We start from the raw sequence: 25,476 nt of genomic DNA, 5'->3' as shown, positions 1-25,476 counted from the left end.
ACAGGTCTGGGTCCAGAGGCGCACCTACCATAAAAAAATAGGACCCCAATTTCCACTGCTGAAGAGGACCTTCTTACACGCATTACAGAAAAATATAGTAAAGTGCAGTATAAAAGTACAAAAGGTTGTTTTCAACAGGTCAAATGTTAATTTTTCTTAAAAAGTTATTTTTAAAATTAGTTGAGTAAAAACAGTTTCAGTGATTCTCACTGTGTGTATGAGTCTTAGCTGCAAAAGAAAAGTGGGGCTCGTGGCTCATGATTTTCTCTGCAGCGTGGTATAACCAGCCCTGGTGGAGAACACTGCAGAAAGACTGGTGACAAGCTCTCTGCCATAAAACTGCCATAGTGGCTTTAAAAGTTATCTAGTGCCGGGATCCAGAGGCTTTGTAAATTCACCTCTAAAAGTCTGCTTTGAAAACAGCTACGTAAGTATAAACGGGTACCTCATCAGACAGTTCTAATCGTGTTATTTGGTAAACACGTACGTGGGCAGATGGATTAAAAGTATTGAACTATAGCAGCAAAACTGGTTTCAGGTGATGTGCACAAACACGGAAGAAAGGCAGGCTGGAGGCTCCACACAGCACCCTTCGTCGTAAAGGGCCTGGCACCAGGCAGGTGTCTCTACCACCCAGGACCATCTGGGAAACCGATTCTAACTTAGTGGTTAGTTAAGGAGGGAAAAAAAATGAAAACGAAATACAAAATAGAAAGCATAACGTAGCAATGAAATACAATGTTAAAAGTACTTCATACCAAAGGGAAAAAAAAACATCAAAAGTTTAAAAAGAAGCTGAATTCTCAGGCACAGATGCCGTAACACACTGACAGACTCCGCCGTCGATCGCGTGGAAGACACCACTATGCGACTCGTCTGGAACGTTTTCTTTTTTATCTTGGAGACCGTTTTCTCACACGTGCTGCCCGTGCACACCGCCGTCGCCGTCCCCGCCTGCGTCTGCATTTGCATCTGAGCTTGCATCCTTGCGATCATCTCCTGCATGTGGCGAAGTTCAGCTTCCTTTTCCAGCAAGATCTGGTCTTTGTTCATGTCCTCATTCTCTACTTTTCTGCCGCCTCTCTTGAGCCTCTCAGAGCGGAAGTTCTCGTAGTGGAGGTCCTGGGTCACCTCCTGGAGGTCCTGCATATGAGTTATGAGCATGGTCCTCAGCTTCAGGAAGTCGTTGTGCTCTGGGTTCTCCACCTCCACCACCCCCCACGGGTAGAGGCGGCCTCGGACCTTCTTGCCTTTGGCTTCAGTCAACTGGTTGGATCCGACCACCGAAAATGGGATGCTGGCCTTGAGAAGCCTGGTCTGCTCTTTAAAATCTTCATCTTCATCTGACTCTGCGTCAGGTAAGTGATAGATTTTGATGCTATGTTCTTCAATTTCATCCAGAATCCTTTTCTTTAAGCGCTCCCGTTCCTTCAGTGTGAGGGTGTCAGCCTTGGCGATGACAGGCACGATGTTCACCTTATTGTGAATCGCCTTCATGAATGCAACATCCAAGGGCTTCAGTCCGTGTCCGAAAGGGGAGATGAAGTAGAAGCAGCAGTGAACCCTGTTGTCGATGATATGCCGTCTGTTCAAGCCGCTCTCATCGTGCAGGTACCGTTCAAACTGCTCGTCGATGTAGGAGATGATGGTCTTAAAACAGTCTCGGCAGTTGATGGCATCGCCGTAGCCAGATGTGTCCACTACTGTCAGTCGCAGCTTGACCCCTCGCTCTTCAATCTCCACGGTGGAGGCCTCGATTTGGACAGTTCTCTCAATTTTTTCTGCAGCTCCAGGTATGACTCTTTCTGGGTAGAGGTCGGTCAGGAACAGGCTGTTTATGAGTGTCGACTTTCCCAGTCCAGATTCACCAACAACCATCAGTGTGAACTCGAAACCTTTTTTCACTGATTTTCGGTGAACTTGATTAGGAAGATTGGCAAATCCAACATAGCCAGGTGTTTCTGGATTTATGAACTGAGCTGGCTGCTTAGACATCTTGAGCGAAATTTCCTCAACCGGCCGACGGGAAGAAGACCAGGCGCCAAGTGACTGAGGCCCGGACCCGCCCAGCGCCCGCTGCTCCCGCCCTGACTTACATTTAAGTGACTCACTCTGACTGCTCTTGAGACTAAACTGAAAGGAGCAGGGATGGAAACAAGGAGCCCACTAGGAAGCTTTTGAATTCTGCATGTATTTTGAAGATAGAGCCAATAGAATTTCCTGAGAGTGGATGTGGGGTGTGAGAGGAAGACTTTGACTCCCAAGTTTTTGGCCTAAACAACTAGAAGAATGGAATTGCCATCAACTGAGAGGGGGAAGTTGGAGGGGAAGGGATCAGAAGTTCAGTTTTGGATGCAGACACGAAGTATGAATTGATAAATACTGTGGGCTTATTATATATTAAAATCAGTGGCTGTTGAGTCAATTCCAACTTACGCTTCATAGGGTTTTCATGGCTGTAACCTTATGGAAGCAGATCAGCAGGGCTTTCTTCTGAGATGCCTGGGGATTCGAACCACCAACCTTTTGGTTAGTAGCTAAATGCGTAACCATTTGCGCCATCCAGGACTCTTTTTTATATGTTAGGCTAAGTTCATTCTAGTAACTTCTGGAAAACGTATTGTTATTATTTCCGTTTTACAGATTAGAAATGGCAGCATAGAGAAATGACACTAAGAGGGAATAGAGGGCCCTGGACAGAGCTGGAGAAAAATGTAGAACAAAATTGTAACTCACAAAAAAAGACCAGACTTACTGGTCTGACAGAGACTGGAGAAACCCTGAGAATATGGCTCAGACTCCCTTTTAACTGAGTACTGAAGTCTCTCCTGAGGTTCACCCTTCAGCCAAAGATTAGACAGGCCCATGAAACAAAACGAGACTAAGTGGGCACACCAATCCAGGGACAAGGACGAGAAGGCAGGAGGGGACAGGAAAGTTGGTAATGGGGAACCCAAGGTCAAGAAGGGGAGAGTGTTGATGTGTCATAGGGTTGGCAGTCAATGTCACAAAACAATGTATATATTAATAGTTTAATGAGAGACTAATTTGCTCTGTAAACCTTCACCAAAAAAAAAAAAAAATTTTTTTTTTTTTTTTAAAGCACAATAAAAAAATTATTAAAAAGAATGGGGATATAAAACCAGATCTTTGGGGTCCTAATGCCTTTAACTATTCTTTTAAAGCTTGGTGAAAGGATTGACCAGTAATCTTTATTATTTAGATACAATAAGAATTTAGCCAGCTAATCAGTTAAGCCTAATATTCTAGCTCCATGGGCATTAAGACGATAGAAAATATTTTTTAATAAATGGGAGAGTAAGAAGCGACTACTAAAAAGCCCTAGTGACCTGGATATTATGCAATAGAAGGCGTCTCTGAATGTGTAAGGGAAACCCTGGTGGTGTAGTGGTTAAGTGCTACGCTGCTAAGCAAAGGATGGGCAATTCGAATCTGCCAGGCGCTCCTTGGAAACTCTGTGGGGCAGTTCTACCCTGCCCTATAGGGTCGCTATGAGTCGGAATCGACTCGACGGCACTGGGTTTTTTTTTTTTTTTTTAATCTGAATGCGTAGTTTAGAAAATGGATTCTAAGTGAGGGCAAAAGAGCGCCCAGCGGTTGAAGATGTCTATACTTTCAAAATCTAAGACCAGATTTGGAATAGAGGAAGCTTCCTTGTTGCACACCTGGATTTCAGACAGATTCAGGTATTAGAGCAGGGCTAAAGATTCACTAGCAACTGTTGAAAAATCTTAGATGACATTGTTTAAAAAATATTTGGAAATCTGATTGTGGTTAGGAAGTAGCTACTGACGGGCTGAGATAACTGACATTTCATTTGTTTTAGTTATTAATAGGTGCCAAGGCAGTCTAATTATGAAATAGTATCTAGTAGAATACTGCTCCTTGTTGTTGTTGGGTGCCATCGTGTCGATTCTGACTTATAAAAAAAAAAACCAAACCCAGTACCATCGAGCCGATCCCGACTCACAGCAACCCTATAGCATAGCGACCCCATATAACAGAGTAGAACTACCCCATAGGGTTTCCTAGGCTGTAATCTTTACGGGAGCAGGCCGCCAGGTCTTTCTCCCGCAGAGCCGCTGGGTGAGTTTGAACCCCCAACCTTTTGGATCACAGCCAAGCACTTAACTGTTGCACCACTGGGCTCCTCTAGTTACCCTTGAATGGGCTGTTTTTCACAGTGAAAAAGTCTAGTCCTTAATTAAGTGCACTGTTAGGACTGCATCTCAAAAAGAAAAGAACAAATTAGTTATATGGAGAAAACAATCCCTCAAATTTATTTTCAGGTGACTTCACACCATATTTTTTGTGTCCAGTATATTATCTCAATTAAGTTATTGATAAGGTAAACTTACCAAAAGCTATTTATTGTATTAACAGGCTCTTTCTTCTCTGAAAATAATTCACAGCTGATAGTTAAGCAATGAACTGATTAGGTTTGGGAGATAGTATGTTTTCTTTTTAGGATAGTGACTTCTTTCCTATTGAACTCCATAAATGATGTGGCTTAGCAGACCAAGGCTGTTTTTTAGTGTGTTTACTAGTTCTGTGGAAAACTTTTTTTCCTGTTATAAAAATTCCTTAGATCAAACCAACACACAAAAATGAAGTTACTTGGGTGATGAGTGTGGGTAAATGAAGTGAGAAGATGAATCATGACACTAACTATTAAAAAAAGAAGCCGAGACTCCAAGGTAGTTCACGATGCTGTCAGAGCAGAGAAGCATCCCTCAGAGCTGGGTTTAATTGAGGACTTAAACATGCACTTCAGTCGAATGAAGCTCTGTGTGGGGATACAAAATAGGATATGGCCCCTACCCTCAAGAAGCCTCCAGTCTTTTGGAAGCGACAGCATGTGAATAAATGCATTGCAGTATATAATGTGCAGTAATAAGTATTTTTTTTTAATAAGTATAGCAATAATGTGATGAAGTGAGTGGTTATGGAAGAGACATTATATGGGGTGACCAAGAGGCATTTTGAAAGATAAAGATGTTTCCAGGTGGCCAGCCAGGGGGAGGAAGGCCGTCCCAGGTACCAGATGTGGTGTTAAACAGCCTGGCAGTGCTGGAGCATAAAGTACAGTGGAAAAGGAAGTGGGGTGACTCTAATTTAATACTTGGTGAGTAATATTCAGATGACCTGTTATTTTCGTGTCAAATGCTCAGGCACTTTTTATAACAGAACTGTAGCACTCTAGACCAGTACCGTTCAATAGAAATATAATCTGAAACACATATGTAATTTACAATTTTCTGGAAGCCACATTAAGAACAATAAAAAGAAACAAGTGAAATGAATATTAATAATGTACTTTATGTAACATTATAGATCCAGAATATTATTGTTTACTTAATAGTAATTACATTAAAAAAAAAGTAATATTAAAACTAATGAACTATTTTATTCCTTTTTTATACTAAGTCTTCAGAACTATACTCACAGCACATCTCAATTCAGATTAGCCATAAGTCAAGCGCTGAAGAGCTTCACGTGTCTAGTGGTTATTCAGCTAGACAGCAGAGCGCTAGATAAGTACACAAATATTGTATCTTATACTATGTGTGAAGTACCTGGATGATGCAAGCAGTTAGTGCACTCGGCTGGTAACCGAAAAGTTAGAGGTTCGTGTCTACCCAGAGGTGCCTCAGAAGAGAGGCCTGGTGACCTACTGCTGAAAAATCTGCCACTGAAACTCTGTGGTGCACAGTTCTACTCTGACGCACGTGGCGTGGCCATGAGTCAAAACTGACTGTAGCAACTGGTTACGTTCATACTATGTGTTGACTGGAAGTCAACAGCCGAATGGAGGATCTCAGATGAATTCGGAAGTAAGCTGAAGGAAAAACAAAGGGTACAGCATTTTCTATAGTATGAGGCCTGTTTCTGGAATTTGTAGTTAAATCTTTTCATTCATAATTAAATCTATTAACTGTACCAGAATATTTTATTAGCTCTCTATCAACAAAAGCAGTCAACCTCAAATTGTCATTGCTTGCTTTTCTTTTTTCTCTTTTCGCCCTTTCTCTCCTGATATGTATGGATTCTGCCTAAAAGCATCTACCAGGTGCTCCTTGGAAACCCTATGGGGCAGTTCTGTTTTGTCCTATAGAGTCACTATGAGTTGGAATTGACTCGATGACAATGGGTTTGGCTTTTTTGTTTGTTTATTTTTGGCCTAAAAGTAAAAAGAGACTGAAAAAGAACTGGAAATAAATGGAGGAGCAGGCTGCTCCAACCCACATCCAGGAAATGTGATCTGTTGCCCTAGGCAACTGTGGTTTTCAACTCTTTTTTTTATTTTTATTTTTTTTCCTCTTCCACCTTCTAGTTCACAAGTGTAACACAGTATCATCGATGACCCTCTTTGTGGTTAGTGGTTCTTAACTCCAGGTTGCTATGAGTTGGAATTGACTCGATGGCAGTGGATTTTTTTTTTTTTTTAATGAGACTTGGACTATGCAGTTGGAGGCACCTAGGGTGTGTTTAAAAGACCCAGGGAGGTTCTGATGCAGTTTCTCTCCTGTTGAGAATGGCTGAGAATCTCTGTCCTAGAAATTGTGCCTACAGGTGTCCTCCGCAATGGCTTAGTCTTTTCAAATGTTTGAAGTACCTGGGTGGTGCAAGCATTAATGTGCTCGGCTGCTAACCAACATGCCCCTACAACATAAGAGGTAATAAAGGGCAGTTGGCCTCAGCCTCCACGTACAGAGCAATGCGCCAGACAACAGACATAGCCATGCAGCTGTGGACTCAGGAACTCTGCGTGTGTGAGAGAGAGAGATAGAAAGAGAAAATAAGTGACTGACTACTTCCACTGGTAGTTTTATAGGAAGAAGGTAGTAATAAAAATGAAGATGACAGCAATAACAGCTGATTCTAAGCACTTTCTATGTGTCAGACACTATAATAAGCACTTTAAAAAGGCACTAGCTCATCTGTATGAGGTGGAGACTGTTTTCATGCCATTTTCTAGATGAGGAAATGAAGCTAACAGAGAGGTTAAATAACTTGCCCAAGATCACCCAGCGTCTAAGTGTGTTTACTGAGTATGTGATTGAGTGTGTATCAATGATGAAAATACAAGATTGCTGTAACCAAGCTCACGGTGTGCCATAAAAGCCAGACACGCAATGAGTTCTAAAAGAACTGAACGTACAGACACTCTGATGGAAGTATGAGCAAGGCGGCCACATATTTCCACCTCTTAATAACCACAGTGTGTGTGTTTTGAGAAGGCAGGTTGGCATGGTTATGATTGTGAACATAAGCTTTAGAGTTAGCCTTGGGCACAGCCCAGCTCCACCGCTTGCTAGCTGCATGACCTCATACAAATTCCTTACTTTCTCTAGGCCTTAGTTTTGTAATCTATAAACTAGAATAGTGTCATTATGTCATAGGATTGCTTTAAGAATTAAATAGGTATCTGATCTATAGTTATTATTTTATAGATATATAATGCTACTATTCTTATGTTAAAGTAGGTACTGATACATATTAATCGTGAATGTTGTTGTTGTCGTTAGCTGCCTTCCAGTCAGCCCCTGACTCACTTGGTGACGCGATACGCAATGGAACAAAATGCTGCCAGGTCCTGCACCATCCGCATGATTGGCTGCAGATCGGTTGCAGGCTTTCATTGGCTGATTTTGGGAAGTAGATCAGCAGGACTTTGTTCTTTGTCTTAGTCTGGAAGCTCTGCTGAAACCTGTTCAGCACCATAGCAACATGCAAGTCTTGGGAGGGGGCTGTGCATGAGGTTCATTGGCTGGGAATTGAACTTGGGTCTCTGGCATGGAAGGCAAGACTTCTGCCGTACTGATGATAGCTAGCACACTGTGAACTCTGAGTGCCAGCCATGGCATGGTGCCAGGTATTAGGAAAGTTGAGGCATAAATTTTGCCCCTACAACATAAGAGCTAAGAATACATATAAAGAGACAGGTAAACCAGAGGGTGGCTCATGAACTGTTAAATTAGTGACCCCAACTCTGCTGCTACAGGATTCGAGATTAGGATAGATGGCCAGGATTGAGCGGTAGACCTTCAACTGACCTCATGTAGTGTAGGTAGGACTTATGTGAGTGAAGGAAACATGTGAGAGAACATACAAACGTAGGGAAAAAGACAAACTGCTTTTGCTTTAAGCGAAGGTTCACTGAGGGGCAGAAGATGGCAATTAATTCAGAGTGGTGTGTTGGGGTGTGGGTTGTGGATGAACCCATCCTACAAGATGTTCGCTCTGAGCAGCTGTTCTAACAGCTAGAGAAATGTGAGTGTAGCCTGCGCACACTGGTGAGAAGAAGGAGGGCTGAGACAGGACTTTCCTTCCAAGCATGTGGGGTCAACTGTCTAGCTCCTGCCCCTTTACTCAAAGCCCTATCCATGCCCCACTCCTTCACTTTCTGCTTGCCTTTCTTTTTGACGTGGACTTGCCAGATTTGGTGTCTGTACCTATTGGCCAGATAGCCCATTGACCTGGCCACTGCTAGAGTTCCTTTGGATTACATACACACTCTGGTCACTCCTGAAAAAGGCCCCAGGGGGCAGTGGCCTCTGGTGGATAGTGACCATGGAGGGCCTCAGATGGCCCTCCACAATTTACTGCTGCACTCTGAAGTGACGAGAGACTAGTTTCATTTTTTACTGGCAAGTTGTGCAATAGAACTTTATTTGTGCTGGTCAGGACCCTGCGGGGACAATGAACTGAATGGTGTCTCGTGGGTCAGATTCTTTCCCCAGAGCCAAACGATAGAGATGCTGAGAAAAGCAATATATCACTTATATAAATATGTAGGTATGGGCCATGGAGTTATTGTATCATCAAAACAAAAATTGCTTTGTGGTTTGCAGTTAAACTTGATAAAGTTACACAGTAACTGTTACGTAAAACACATAAAATACATACATATGGAAATGCAACATATGGAAGTTGAATTTCACCCTGTATTTGCTGATTTGACGGTTTATCTTTTTGTTGTTGTTTTTTAATGTGTGTATTTTTAAGCCAAGGCTTCACTTCCTCAAGCTCAATAAGCATTCTTTGAGTGTACAGAGAACTGTCAGTTATCACAACACAGAAAGAAAGAACTTTGTTTTTTCTTTACACATTGAAAAACTCAGCTCTCAGGAGCATCTATTAATATAATAACTCACATCATACACTAAAGTTAACTCAAAATGGGTTATAGACCTAAATGTAAGAGCTAAAATTATAGAACTCTTAGATAAAGAAAAACACCAAAAGCATAGTCAACAAAAGACAAAATAGATAAATTGAAATTACTTTATTAAAATTAAAGACTTTGGTGCTGGAGACCATCAAGAAAGTAAAAAGGCAATGCAGAGAATGGAAGAAAACATCTGCAAATTATATATCTGATTGTTGTTGTCAGGTGCCGTCAAGTTGATTTTGGACTCATAGTGACCTGATGTGACAAAGTACAACTGCCTCGTGGGGTTTTCTAGGCTATAATCTTTACAGGAACAGTTTGCCAGGTCTTTCTCCTGTGGAGCACTGGGTGGATTCAAACTCCCAACCTCTTGGTGCTCTTAACAGTTGCACCATCTTCATATATCTGATAAAGGACTTGTATCCAGAATATTTAAGGAACTCTTACAACTCAGTAATAAAAAAGGACATATAACGCAGTTAAAAAGTGGGCAAAGGACCTGAATGGACATTTCTCCTAAGAAGGTACGGAGATTTCTGGCCAACATGGCACTATAGACAGAAGCTCCACGCCGTCCCTCCACGGCAAAAACCCGAAAAACTAAGTGAGACAGACAAACGTCAATCCTGGGACCCTCCACGTCAAATGAAGAGATAAAGAACTCAGCCAAGCATCGAGTGGGGTAAGAAACTGACGGAGAACAGAGAGCGAGGAGAGATACATGCAGAGGGCCCGTATTACCTAAATGCAGCACAGATTCGCCATCCCGGACTCCTGTCGGTGATTGACGGACAGGGAGTACAGGAAAGCAGCTTCACAGAGCTCCCAGTGGGAGACTGAACACCCAGTAACCAGCGATACACGCTTTCAAATTCAAATTCACACACACAAAAAAGGCGAGGGGGAGGGGGGACTTGCCAGTCTGTCAGAGACTGGAGAAACCCCAAGACTATGGCCCCTGGAGACCCTTTTAGCTCAATAATAAAGTCACTCCTAAGGTTAACCCTTCAGCCAAAGATTGGGCAGGCCCATGAAACAGAGCGGACTAAAGAGGCACGCCAGCCCAGGAACAAGGACTAGAAGGCAGGTGGGGATGGGAGAGCTGGTAATAGAGAACCCAAGGTCAAGAAGGGAGAGTGTTGACATGTCATGGAGTTGTTAACCAGTGTCATAAAACAATATGTGTAGTAACTATGGATCTTTATAGAAAAAGTTTGCTGAATCCTGCCTTAGAACATCTATAAATTTGAGATCTTTTTCTGAACTTATCATATTGGGTAAGACTACCAAAACAAAATTAAATAATAACAATGGTGAGACCCTTTGATACGTGTCTGACTTTAATAGGAGCAGTTTTGGTTTTTCACAATTAAAATAATGTTTGCCATTGGTTTCTGGTAGCTATCCTTTATCAAGTCTAGGAAAGTACCAACATTTGAACCTTACTAAAAGATGTTATCAGGAACGGGTGTTAGATTTTACCAACTGTTCACCATCTGTCCCAATGATCATATGGCCTATCATTTAATTTTTTAATTTGGTTAGTTAATGTAACTCCCAGTGTTGAGCTGCCTTTGTGTTCCTGGTCATCATGTATTATTCTTTTAATATATATCTGAAATCAGTTTTCTAATATTTTATGTGAGATTTTTGCATCTATATTTTTAAATAATATTGATTTGTTGCTTTCTTATTTTTTAGGTTGCTTCTTAAATAGCAACTTATTCTTGTTGCTATACCTTGTCATCTTAAATCTCTCTGAAGGCAATCATTTGAATTTTTAAGCATTTCTTTTCTGTTTCTTTTATTAACTCTGTTTCATCGGGAGTCAGTATTCTGAGTTTTCAGTCTTGATTCTGTGCTCTTTTGTTTTTCCTCAAATATTGATAACCTGTGATTATTGATTTATAATTTTAATTTAAGGGCTAAAATAATTAACATAAGAAGATGGTATGGGTCTAGTCATCAGCTGTGGAAATCTTTGCCTGGAGTAAGCTCTTTTCTTGACTAGGATGCTAACTGTAGGTTTCTGTGAGTGTAGTGATTTATAGACATGCAGCTCTCCACTTTGGTTTAGGTAAGGATCAGGCATGTAAGCTTCAGCTCTCCTTGAATGCTATTTGCTGAGACCAGAAAAGCTATGTGCTAGAAGTGGAGCACCTTAGACTTTTTCATGCGTTTCACTAGTATGGGGAAGTTTCTCTTCCTACCTCCTTCTGATTGGTTGGTTGGATTGGAGTCTGACTGTCGGTTATGGGGTCCCAAGCTTTCTGGGCACTGGTCTAGTTATTTTATTGTGCTCAAGACCCACTTTAGGAACCAGTGAGACACTTTACCCACGTTAGACAAGGGTTCTGTCTAATTTTTAACCGAGGACAAATATGGCAGCAGACTGTTCTTCGTGACAGAGAAGTCAGATGGCCCATAGCAGTCAGTTCTTTAACTGGGTGTGCCTGCATTCCAGTCACCGCTGATGCAGATCTTAGGTGTATTCCTTAAGTCTGTCTTCAGTAGCTCTCTGCTAGACTCATATTGGACTGCTGCTTCTTCAGCTCTAGCTGCTCTGTCTACACAGTCGCCTCTGCTTAACATCTTCCAGAAATTTTTCAAAAATTTTGGTCTAGCGATGCCATCCCTTCTTGCTCTCCAGACTGTTAGAGAGTCATTTCATTGGAATTTTAGGAGAGAGTGTATATTCACCACCTACTGTTCGGGACCAGAAGTTTTCAATGCATTTTAAAAATAACCCGTTGCCTTCTAATCGACTGTGACTCGTAGTGACCCTATAGGTCACCATGTATGCGCACTCAGTTGCTAACTGCAATGTTGGAGGTTTGAGTCCACCCAGGGACACCTTGGAAGAAGGGTCTGGCAATCCAAAAAATTCACTGTTAAAAGGGTGCTTCTAAAAATTTAGCTGTTGAAAGCCTATGGAGCACAATTCTATCCTGACACACATGAGGTTGCCATGAGTCAGAATCGATTCAATAGCAACTTGTTTTATACCCGAGCACCACTATGTGCCAGTTACTGCTAGTGCCTAACTATGCTAAGTTAGTCCTCACAACAATTTTATTAATTAGGTTTTATTATCCTCATTTTATAGATGAGGAAACTGAGGCTCAACAAGGTTAAATCAGTTGCTCAAGGTTGGCATTTGAACCCATGCCTGATTCATCAAGTTATCAAATTCATGCCTAATGTTTTCTGATGATAGAGCAAGGCTCCAACACGTACCTTTTGAATAATAATCGAGGGTAATTCCAAACTCCTTAGTTACGGTTTTTGTTTTGTTGATGTATAAATTAAATAGAGAATTGGTTTTAGTGGTCTAACCAAAACTGAGAAGAAGAGAACTCTGGGGTCTACACTTGTTTCCAGTCTACACTTGTGCTCTCTCACAGCTGCAAGAGAGAAATGAAAAGTGCAGCCATTGCAGACCAGATGTGATCCCATGTAGACTGTGTGGAGAAAATTATAATTATTGAAAAGGCTCTCATATGCCATATATAAAAAGTACCCTTATATATATATATACACACACACACACACACACATATGAAGTACCCTTAGACACACAGAAACTCACATAGACCTGTTAAATATCATCAGATGTCCACTGAACTGATAGGTGCCCTTCTTTGCTTCATGAATGTGCTCGGATCTTAACGAGCTTGCTGCTGTCGCTGCTTGGTGGGCGGGGAGATTTCTACCTAGTTAGCTTATTCAAGGACACAAATTTCTGTGTTTTTCATGACAAACATAATTATGACAAAAGAAATTAAATGAGATTAGTAACTAATAATGACACTATTATCTATATATTATAATTACATAATGATTACTACTAATAATTAATTAATAATGATTTTTGTATTTCCTGATAGATTGACACAGGGCTTTAAATTCTCCAGAGAAAAAGCACTAACCTTTTTAAAGAAAAAAGGAAATAAGTATAATCATGTCATTATTAGTTTGTAATGTTTGGCATTTCCTAATTCTCATCTGTAGGTGACTAAATGACATCTTGGCATTTTTTTACACACTAAATTTTGACAGAAACTAGCCTTTTAGTGGATGTGTGCCCTGATGTGATGCTTCTCTACTCAGAGTCTCTATTTCTTCACTTGCGAAACAGGGAAGATATATTTTGCATACCAGTTGAAATGATGAGAGATAGAACAGAAATCATAGAAGTATCTCAAGAAATGGTAGGGGTTATGATTACGTGTTCCACTTAACCTATTGCTGAATAACAAACCACACAAACTTAGGGGTGTAAAACAAACCATTTTATTATGGCTGATTCTACTGACCCAGACATCAGAGCTAGCTTATCTTAGATGCATCATGTCTGTTACCTCAGCTGGGGAGACGTGAACAGCTGGGGGTGACCTATGCAGCTGGGGACAGAATCACCGGGCGGGTTTTCACACACAAGCCTGGGCTGGGCTGGGACTGGTGAGTGGAGACCGCCTGTCACCCCTGCATGTAGCCTGGGCTTCTCACAGCGTGGCAGCTGAGTCCCTAGAAGGAAAGTCTGGGAACTGAGTGTTCTAAGAGACCCAGGTGGATGGCCTTTAGTGGGCTACCCACCAAAGTCACATAGAGTCACTTCTGCCATATTGCACTTATCATCAAGCAGTCACTTGCTCAGATTCATGGAGGGGGGACATTCACCCTACTCTCCCTTTTTTTTAATGTTATTTTATTGTCATTGAGAATCTGCACAGCAAAACATATACCCATTCAACAGCTTCTACATGTACAAATCACGGACAGTGATTACATTCTTTGAGTTATGTAGCCATCCTCACCCTCCATTTTCTGAGTTGTCCCTCCCTCATTAACATAAACTCACTGCCCCCTAAGGTTCCTACCTAATCTTTCAAGTTGCCCTTGTTTGATCCCATATAGATAGTTCTTAAAAGGGCATAATGCTCAAGTGCGGTTCAGTTAATTACTTAATATGACCTTTCCAGCCGTAGTTTTTGTAACTCCCACCAAATGACTGGGTGCAAATGAAGTGCTTATGGCCCACCAAGGGGATTGAATAGCTTGCTCATAATGTAAATAAGGTGCATGCACCCTTGTGGGGATGGGACCAGACAAATAAGGTATATGGAACCTTGACGAGGAATTGGTCAGTTTTCCTGTCCTGCTAGGCTTAAAATGAGCCTTCCCAGAGGCAGGAAATGAGGATCTCACCACCACCACAAAAGAAGAGCCAGGAGAGGAGTACATCCTTTGGACTCGGGATCTCTGCACTGAGAAACTCATGGAACCAGGAGCCCAAGAGAGAGAGAGCTGTAACACCAAAGACGTCGAGAAGCAGTGATAAACGATGGCATCTGGGGCAGGAAATGGCGTTGTGGGCTTCCTGGCCCGCAGTGAGAAAGCTGAGTGTTTGTGGGCAGGAGGCTTACTGGCAGAGTAGGGTGCCTCCGGGCATTTGGTGGAGCTAGGTTTGCTGACCCATGGAGCTAGAGCTGAGAGCCTTTGGGCCAAGGATTACTGGCAGAGTGAGGTGCCTCAGGGCATTTTGATAACACTAAAAGAGCCTTATACGCTTGCCACAACAGGGCAGAGGCCAGAGAAGGGCGAGCCTGCAGGCATGGCTGAGAAGAGCCTGTCCTGATGGAAGAACCATATGCTGAGTTTTTCTGAACCTGTTAGTTCCCTAAACAAAACAAAACAAAAAAAAGCCATAATTGTGACTATTGTCTGTGAATTCTGTATGGCCATTGCAACAAATTATCAAACTCAGCAGAGAAGCAAAGTGTCCTGGGAGGGATGGTTGGTGTCACAATTGGTAGAAAAAAGAGGCTAGAGATGAGGTAGTCTGACTTCTGCCTCATAGCTGGCAGCGTTGGGCTGTTAATCTTGAGTCTCCTTCCCCCTTGTGAAATTGGAGGAAGTCAGATGCCTCCACCATGCCATTTTTACATCAGGCAGACATTTTTTACTAGTTAAGCTAAACTATTGTTTGGTTTTAAGATTTCTTTTTGGTTTAAGGTTTAAAGATTATCTCAGGGCAATAGGTTCAGGGGTTCATCCACTCTCCATGGCTCCAGAAAAGCTGGATTCCATGAGAATTTGGAATTCTGTTCTGCATATCCCCCAATTGATGAGAATTCCTATATAGAATCCTTGATCAAAATGTTCAGTAATGGTAGCTCGGCACCATCCAGTTCTTATCTCATGACAAAGGTTACATTTGTTCGTAGAGGCAATTAGCCACACATCCCATACCCAAACCGAAACCAAATCCACTGCCGTCGAGTCGATTCCGACTCATAGCAATCCTATAGGACAGAGTAGAACTGCCTGGTAGAGTTTCCAAGGAGCGCCTGGCGGATTCGAACTGCCGACCTTTTGGTTAGCAGCGGTAGCATTTAACCACTACGCCTCCAGGGTTTCCACACATCCCATATCCTCTCCCTATTCCTGACTCCTTTTTCCTCTGTTGCCCCAGGAGAACAGAGACCAATCATTATCCATTAGATGGCCCCTTGCAAGCTTTTAAGGCTCCAGGCACTACACAATGAACTAGGAGGTAGAACAGAAGCATCAAACATGTTATTAGACCAATTAACTGAGATGTCCCATGAAACCATGGCTCTAAATGTCCAAATCAAGGAACCAAATCAAATGAGATATTTGGTTGTACATACACAGCCTCAACGGGTACTCTTTTTTTGTCGTTGTAAATATATCTATCACACGACTTTTGCCAATTCAACTTTTTACAGGTGTACAACTTATTGATAGCAATTAAAATAATTGGCTGTACAACCTTACCCTTAATCAATGCAATTTTTTCTATCACTGTAAACCCTCTCTTCCCCACCCTCCCTCCCGCCCTGGTTACAACTAATAAACTTTGGTCTTATTTGCCTTTTCATGTCTCTTTATATAAGTGAGACCATACAATATTTTTCCTTTTGTGATGAAGTTATTTCACTCAGCATAATGTAATCAAGCTCCATCCATATTGTAGCATGTATCAAGACTTTGTTTCTCCTGCCAGCTGAGTAGTATTCCATTGTTTGTATGTACCACACTTTGTTTATCCATTCATCTATTGATCCGCATTTAGGTTGTTTCCACCTTTTGGCTATTGTGAAAAGTGCTGCAATGAACTTTGGTCTACAAGTCTCTGTTTGAGTCTCTGCTTTCAGGCCTTTTGTGTATATACCTAAGAATGAAATTGCTGGGTCCGTATGGTAGTTCTGGAGCCTTGGCGGCACAGTGGTTAAGAGCTTGGCTGTTAACCAAAAGGTTGGTGGTTTGATTCCACCAGCTGCTCCTTCGAAACCCTATAGGGCAGTTATACTCTGTCCTGTAGGGTCACTGTGAGTCGCAGTCGACTTGATGGCAATGAGTCTGTATATGTATATATGGTAGTTCTATTTTTAGTTTTTTGAGAAACTGCCACACTGTTTTCCACATGCAACATGGCTGTACCATGTTGCATTCCCACCAGCAATGGATTAGGGTTCCAGTTTCCCCACCTCCTTGCTAACATTTGTTATTTTGTTTTTCTTTTATGTTAGCCATCCTGTTGTTGTTAGGTGCCATGGAGTCAGTTCCAACTAATAGTGACTCTGTGTACAACAGAAGAAAACACTGACCGGTCCTACGCTATCCTTAACAATCATTGTTATGGCCACTGTGTCAGTCCTTCTCATTGAGGATCTTCCTCTTTTTTTGCTGACCCTCTGCCTTACCAAGCATGACATCCTTCTGCAGGGACTGATTCCTCCTGATACTATGTTCAAAGTATGTGAGACATAGTCTCACCATTCTTGCTTCTAAGGAGCATTCTGGCTGTATTTCTTCCAAGACAGACTTATTCGTTCTTCTGGAAGTCCATGGTATAGTCATTATTCTGAGCCAGTTCCATAGCTCAAATGCATCAATTGTTTTCTGGTCTTCCTTATTCACTCCTTATTCCAGCTTTCACATGCATTTGAGGTGATTGAAAATACCATGACTTGGGTCTGGCGCACTTTAGTCCTCAAGGTGGCATCTTTGCTTTTTAACACTTTAAAGAGGTCTTTTGAAGCAGATTTGCCCAATGCAATATATTATTCACTTTCTTGGCTGGTGTTTCCATGAGTGTTGAATGTTGATCCAAGTAAAGTGAAATCTTTGACAACGTCAGTCTTTTCTCCATCTATCAGGATGTTACTTATTGGTCCAGTGTGAGGCTTTTTTTTTTTTTTTTTTTTATGTTGAGGTGTCATCCATACTGAAGGCTGTAGTCTTTGATCTTCGTCAGGAAGTGCTTCAAGTCCTCTTCACTTTCAGCAAGCAAGATGTGTCATCTGCATATCACAGGCTGTTATTGAGTGTTCCTCCAATCCTGATGCCACGTTCTTCTTCATATAGTCCAGCTTCTTGGATTATTTACTCAGCATACAGATTGAATAAATATGTTGAAAAGATACAACCCTGATCCACACCTTTCCTAATCTTAAACCACACAGTATCCCCTTGTTCTGTTCGAACGACTGCCTCTTGATCTATATACAGGTTCCTCATGAGCACAATCATGTGTTCTGGAATTCCCATTCTTTGCATTGTTATTCATAATTTGTTATGATCCACACAGTTGAATGCCTTTGCATAGTCAATAAAACACAGGTAAACATCTTTCTGGTATTCTCCGCTTTCAGCCAAGCTCTATCTGACATCAGCAATGATGTCCCTCATCCTACTTCCTCTTCAGCAGTTCCTTGTTGATATACTGCTACAACTGGTTTTGAATGATCTTCAGCAAAATTTTACTTGCGTGTGATATTAATGATACTGTTCAATAATATCACATTCTGTTGGATCACCCTTCTTTGGAATCATCACAGATATGGATCTCTTCCAGTCAGCTGGCCAGGTAGCTGTCTTCTAAATTTCTTGGCATAAACAAGTGAGCGCTTCCAGCACTGCATCTGTTTTTTGAAACATCTCAATTGGTATTTCATCAATTCCTGGAGCGTTGTTTTTTGCCAGTGTCTTCAGCGCAAATTAGACTTCTTCCTTCAATACTGTCGGCTCTTGATCATGTGCTGCCCCTTGAAATGGTTGAACATCAGCCAAATCTTTTTGGTACAGTGACTGTATTCCTTCTACCTTCCCTTGATGCTTCTTGCATCACTCAGTATTTTGCCCATTTATTTAAGTCTTCTTTAATCTCTTTCAGCAGTGTTTTATAATGTTCAATGTGTAAGTCCTTCACATCCCTGATTAAATTTATTCCTAGGCATTTTATTCACTTAGATGCTATTGTAAATGAAATTGTTTACCTAGTTTCCCTTTTAGATTTCTCATTGCTAGTGTACAGAAACTCAGCTGATTTTTGTTTGTTGGTATTGTACCCTGCAGCTTTTCTAAAATCCTCTATTAGCTCTGGAAGTTTATTGAGGACTCTTTGGGATTTGCTATATATAGGATTTTATTATCTACAGATAGAGGTAATTTTAATTCTTCTTTTCTAATGTGGATATCTTTTATTTATTTTTCTTGTCTTATTCTGTGGCTAAGACTTCTAATAGAATATTGAATGGAAGTGGTGAGAGCAGGCACTCTTGTCTTGTTCCTGATTTCAAGAGGAAAACTGTCAGTTATTCTCCATTAAGTGTAATGTCAGCCATTGCCTTTTCATATATGCCCTGAATCATATTAAGGGTTTTTCCCATCTATTCCAATCTTCTTTAGGGTTTTCGTCAAGAAAGGGTGTTGGCAATGACTGCTCTGACAGGGAACACAATAGACAATCCCTGATGGAGCAGGAGAACAGTGGGATGCAGACCTCAAATTCTCGTTTAAAAAACCAGACTTAATGGTCTGACTCAGACTAGAAGGACCCCAGAGGTCATGGTCCCCAGACCTTCTGTTAGCCCAAGACTGGAACCATTCCCAAAGCCAACTCTTCAGACAGGGATTGGACTGGACTATACGACAGGAAGTGATACTAGTGAGGAGTGAGCTTCTTGGATCAAGTAGACACCTGAGACTATGTGGGAAGCTTCTGTTTGGAGAAGAGATGAGAAGGTAGAGGGGGACAGAAGCTGGCTGAATGGACACGGAAATACAGGGTGAAGAGAAGGAGTATGCTGCCTCATAGGGGGACAGCAACTAGGAGTATATAGCAAGGTGCATATAAATTTTTGTATGGGAGACTGACTTAATTTGTAAACTTTCACTTAAAGCACAACAAGCATAAAAAGAAAGGGTATTTGCTACTGCAAGAAACCAAAATGACCTACATAAGTGGAAAAACATACCTTGCTCATGGATAGGAAGACTCACATCATGAAAATATCACAGTTCTACCCAAAGCAATCTACAGATACAATGTAATCCTGATCCAAATTCCATCAGCATTTTTTAAGGAGACGGAGAAAAAAAATCACCAACTTCATATGGAAAGGGAAGAGGGCCAGGATAAGAAAAACATTACTGAAGGAGAAGAACAAAGTGGGACACCTCGCACTACCTGATTTTAGAACCTATTATACCGCCATGGTAGTCAAAACAGCCTAGTACTGGTACAAAAACAGATAGGTGGACCAGTGGAACAGAATTGAGAATCCAGATGTAAATTTATCCACCTATGAGCAGCTGATATTTGATAAAGGCCCAAAGTCCATCAAATGGAAAAAAGTCTCTTTAACAAACAGTGCTGGTGGCATAACTGGATATCCATCTGCAAAAAAATGAAGACCCATACCTCATACTATGTACAAAAACTAACTCAAAATGGATCAAAGACCTAAATATAAAATCTAAAACGATAAAGATCTTGGAAGAAAAAATAGGGGCAATGCTAGGAACCCTAATACGTGGTGTAAACAGAATATAAAATATTACTAACAGTGCACAAGCACCAGAAGAGAAACTAGAAACTGGGAGCTCCTAAAAATCAAACACTTGTGCTCATCGAAAGACTTCACCAAAAAGAGTAAAAAGACAACCTGCAGACTTGGAAAAAATTTTGGGGTTATGACAAATCAGATCAGGGTCTAATCTCTAAAAGCTACATGATACTGCAAAACCTCAACAACAAAAAGACAACCCAATTAAAAATTGGGCAAAGGATATGAACAAGCACTTCACTAAAGAAGACATTCAGGTGGCTACCAGATACTTGAGGAAATGCTCATGATCATTAGCCATTGGAGAAGTGCAAATCAAAACTGCAATGAGATACCATCTCACCCTGACAAGGCTAGAATTAATCAAGAAAATACAAAATAATAAATGTTGGAGAGGTTGTGGAGAGACTGGAACACTTATACACTGCTAGTGAGAATGAAAAATGGTACGACCACTTCAGAAATCGATTTGGCACTAGAAATGGAACTACCATAAAAAAAAAAAAAATCCATACGACCCAGCAATCCCACTCCTTGGAATGTATCCTAGAGGAATAAGAACTGTCACATGAGTAGATATATCACACCCATGTTCATTGCAGCATTGTTCACAATAGCAAAAAGATAGAAACAACCTAGGTGCCCCATCAATGGACAAATGGATAAACAAATTATGATATATTCACACAATGGAATACTATACAACCATAAAGAACAATGATGAATCCTCGGAACATCTCATAGCGTGGGTGAATCTGGAAGGCGTTATGCTGAGTGATTTAAGGTTTTCACTGGCTAATTATTTTCAGAAGTAGACTGCCGAGTCCTTCTTCCTAGTTTTTGTCTGGAAACTCAGCTGAAACCTATCCTTTGTGGGTGACCCTGCTGGTATCTGAATGCCAGTGGCACAGTTTTCAGCATCACAGCAACATGCAAGCCCCTACTATAGGACAAACTGACAGACACGTGGGGGAGGTAGATTGACACGGTGGCTGCAACAGTGGGCTTAAGCATAACAATGATTGTGAGCAGGGCTCAGGACCAGGCAGTGTTTCATTCTGTAGTACATAGGGTCGCTATGAGTCAGAATGGACTCGATGGCACCTAACAACAACAGCAACAACATGCTGAGTTAAATTCATCAGTTGGAAAAGGACAAATATTGTATGAGACCGTTATTTTAAGAAGTCAAGAAAAGATTTAAACACAGAAGAAAACATTCTTTGATGGTTACCAGGGAGGGACAGGGGTATTCACTAACTAGATTTGTTGTTGTTAGGTGCCGTCGAGTCGGTTCCGACTCATAGTGACCCTACACACAACAGAATGAAACACTGCCCGGTCCTGCGCCATCCTTACAATCGTTCTTATGCTTCAGCTCATTGTTGCAGCCACTGTGTCAGTCCACCTCGTTGAGGGTCTTCTTCTTTTCCGCTGACCCTGTACTTTGCCAAGCATGATGTCCTTCTCCAGGGACTGATCCCTCCTGACAACATGTGCAAAGTATGTAAGACGCAGTCTTGCCATCCTGGCTTCTAAGGAGCATTCTGGTTGCACTTTGTCCAAGACAGATTTGACTGTTCTTTTGTCAGTCCATGGTATATAGATAGTAGACAAGAATTATCTTAGGTGAAGGGAAGGACAACACACAATACAGGGAAAGTCAGCACAACTGGACTAAACCAAAAGCTAAGAAGTTTCCTGAATATAACCGAACACCTCGATGGACAGAGTAGCAGGGGTGGGGGTCTGGCAACCATGATTATGGGGGACACCTAGATCAACTGGCATAACAAAGTTTATTAAGAAAATGTTCTGCATCCCACTTTGGTGAGTGGCATCTGGGGTCTTAAAAGCTAGCAAGCAGCTATCTAAGATGCATCAATTGATCCCAGTCCACCTGGAGCAAAGGAGAATGAAGAACACCAAAGACACAAGGAAAATATGAGCCCAAGAGACAGAAAGGGCCACATAAACCAGAGACTCCATTAGCCTGAGACCAGAAGAACTAGGTGGTGCCCAGCTACCACCAGTGATTGCCCTTACAGGGAACACAACAGAGAGTCCCTGATGGAGCAGGAGAATAGTGGGGTGCAGAACTCCAATTCACGTAAAAAGACCAGACTTAATGGTCTGACTGAGACTGGAGAAACCCCAGAAGACATGCCCCCAGACTCTGTTAGCCCAAACTAAAACCGTTCCCGAAGCCAACTCTTCAGACAAAGATTAAAAAAAAAAAAATTAGACTGGGCTATAAGACATAAAATGATACTCGTGAAGAGTGTGCTTTAGTCAAGTAGGTAAATGAGACTAAATGGGCTTTAGTCAAGTAGATAAATGAGACTAAATGGGCAGCTCCTGTCCGGAGGTGAGATGAGAAGGCAGAAAGGAATAGGAGCTGGTGGAATGGACCCAGGAAATCCAGGGTAGAAACAAGGAGTGTGCTGTCACATTATAGGGAGAGCAACTAGGGTCACATAACAATGTGTGTATGAATTTTTGTATGAGAAACGAACTGTAAACTTTCACTTAAAGCACAATTAAAAAAAAGGGGGGGTGACCATACTTAATGTTCTGACTGAGACTAGAGGAATCCCGGCTGTCATGGTCCCCAAACCTTCTGTTGGCCCAGGTCAGGAACCATTCCCGAAGACAACTCAGCAGACATGAAAGGGACTGGACAGTGGGTAGGAGAGAGATGCTGATGAAGAGTGAGCTAATGATATCAGGTGGACACTTGAGACTGTGTTGGCATCTCCTGTCTGGAGGGGGGATGGGAGGATAGAGAGAGTTGGAAGCTGGCAAAATTGTCACGAAAGGAGAGACTGGAAGGGCTGACTCATTAGGGGGAGAGCAAGTGGGAGAATGGAGTAAGGTGTATATAAACTTATATGTGACAGTCTGACTTGATTTGTAAACGTTCACTTGAAGCTCAATAAAAGTTCATAAAAAAAAAAGGGGGGGTGGATATTACCATATGCTTTTTCTGCATCCATAGAAATGATCATGTGCTTCTTTTCCTTTGTTCTATTGATGTGGTGTATTACACCGATTGATTTTCTAATGTTGGATGACCCCTGTATTAGTAGAATAAATTACATCTGGTCATGACGTATGACTCTCTTAATATGCTGTTGGATTCTCTCGACTAGTATTTTGTTGAGGAGTTTTACATCTATAGTCATAAGAGACCTTGGCCTGTAGTTTTTGTTCCCCGCCCCCCCCCCCCCCCCGCCCCGCCCGTGGTATCTTCATCTGGTTTAGGCCTCAGGGTTATGTTTGTTTCATAGAATGAATTAGGGAGTATTCCTTCCTTCTCTATCTTTTGAAAGAGTTTAAACAGTATTGGTATAAAGTCTTCTCTGCATGTTTGGTAGAATCCCACAGTGAAGCCATCTTGTCCAGGACTTTTTTTTTGTTGGGAGGTTTTTGATCACTGATTCGATCTCTTCACTTGTTATGTATGTGTTGAGACTTTCTATTTCGTCTTGAGTCAGCTTGCGTAGGTTGTGTGCTTCTAAGAATTTGTCCATTTTTTCTAGGTTATCAGTTTGTTGTTATACTGTTGTTCATAATACTCTGTCAAAATTCGCTTTATTTCTGTCAGGTGAGTTGTAATCTCTCCCACCCCATTCCTTAATAGAAGTTTCAAAGAATTGAAGTCGTGTTTAAAAGTGACGTGTCATCCTCATCATCATTATACTGTGAATAAGCTCTCTATGTATATGAATAAGAGTAGGAATTGCTTTCTAATCCTATGGGAATTGAGTAGATTTTTCCTCAAGAGGTCATGTAGTTGCCTAGAGCAGTAACATATGGTAAGAATGAGCTCAGCCCCCTAATGCATAGGTTAAACACCAGATTCTTTTTCATTTGGTACCCTTAAACAACTAAAAAAGGTGATAATTTCTAATGCATTTTTAACATTGAGATATTGGCAGTTATGGGACAGGGAGGAGGACTGCCTACTTTGCCTGTACGTGAGATAAAACAGAAATCATTGTTGTCTTGCTAAATTTTTTGGTTGTTCTTGTAACCCTTTTCATTTTTTCACTTGCCTGTGCTTTTTTTGGTTTCGTTTTGCATTCAGCTTTGCCATCTACTTGTAGAGCAGTGGTTCTCAAACCTTAGTGTGCCACAGGAACACTTGGAAGTCTTGTTAAAGCACAGGTTGTTGTTTGTCACCCCCAGAGTTTTCTATGCAGTAATTTTGGACTAGGGCCCAGGAATTTACATTTTCAACAGGTTTCCAAGTGATGACGCTGACACTGTTCTGGGGAGCTACACTTTGAGAATCACTGTTGTAGAGAAAATGCAGAACCAAATCCAAAGATTAACTTTGGCCTCAGAAGATACTCAGCTATATGAAGTCATCATGTGCTTTCAAGCCGCTGGCATCTCCTCATAATATTTATGTGCTAACTATAACAAAAACTACAACTGCTGCTGTTGTTCATTGAGCATTTAATATGTATCACTCATTTGGTAAGCACTTTGTGTGCAGTATCTTATTTATTCCTTACAAGAAAAAACCCTGTGAAACATTCCCATTTTATAGATGAAGAAACCGAGGCTATTAAAGCTAAGTAAGTTCCTCATTTTCACACCACAGTTAAGTGCACAGCTAAGCCCAGGTCTTAGAGAATCCAAAATTCATGATCGTGCTTTTAACTGCTATATATCCTACCTCACCCCAAGAAAATTAATAGTCTTTCTTCTCTGATCAGAAGTCCCCAGATGAGGCAAACAGTTATGCACTTGACTACTACCTGGAGGGTTGGCAGTTTGAACCCTCAGAAGACAGGATTGGTGACCTGCTTCCAAAAGGTCACAGCTCTGAAAACCCAATTCTACCTTACACACATGGGTTCACCGTGAGTAGGAATTGACTCAATGGCAATTAGCACCAACAGTTTCTCTGATCCTTTATTTTTGTATATAATGCTGAATATTTTTATGCCTGCCATTCTCTGTAGACTTTGAATTTCATTCATGTGTTTAATAAATATTCGACTTGTGAACCCCAGCAATTACTATAGGGTGTGACAGAGAGTTTACATTCCGTAAATGTTTCCTGACTTAATAAACGAATGAATTCAGGAGTGAAAAGTCATCGTATAAAACCCCAACCCACCACTGCGTAGGTAAATGAGTGTTGTGAAAATAAACAGGTGATCATTATGTGTGTGTTTGTGTGTGTCACCTATTTCTATGTGTTACACCAACCTAAAGGTACAGTTGGTGAATATGGCTATTATGGCAGTAATTAAGAAATAGCTCCAGCTGTAGCCCCCTTAATGGCATCTCTGCAACCCCAGGTCATAGGCTCTCCCTGGCTCATTCAGGGGTCCCAGGAGTGTCTTACGTGAGTGCTCAGATGTGACTGAAAGCTGTACTAATTCC

General features: G+C 41.4%; 2 protein-coding genes across 3 annotated transcripts in view; one reads left to right on the top strand and one right to left on the bottom strand.

Annotated features, from left to right (window-relative positions):
• The window catches only part of APBB1IP (amyloid beta precursor protein binding family B member 1 interacting protein), a 151,142-nt gene that overhangs the window by 9,395 nt on the left and 116,271 nt on the right, over nt 1-25,476 (top strand). The window lies entirely within an intron of this gene.
• On the bottom strand, nt 890-2,053 carry LOC126074911 (septin-2-like). Its single transcript, XM_049881809.1, is given in 2 exon segments — nt 890-960; nt 963-2,053. Coding segments are annotated over 2 exon segments (1,080 nt in total). The 5' UTR covers nt 1,996-2,053; the 3' UTR covers nt 890-913.

The sequence above is a fragment of the Elephas maximus genome, chromosome 4 (genome assembly GCF_024166365.1).
Source record: "Elephas maximus indicus isolate mEleMax1 chromosome 4, mEleMax1 primary haplotype, whole genome shotgun sequence".
Taxonomy (NCBI): domain Eukaryota; kingdom Metazoa; phylum Chordata; class Mammalia; order Proboscidea; family Elephantidae; genus Elephas; species Elephas maximus.
This window is presented reverse-complemented; position numbering and strand designations above follow the sequence as displayed.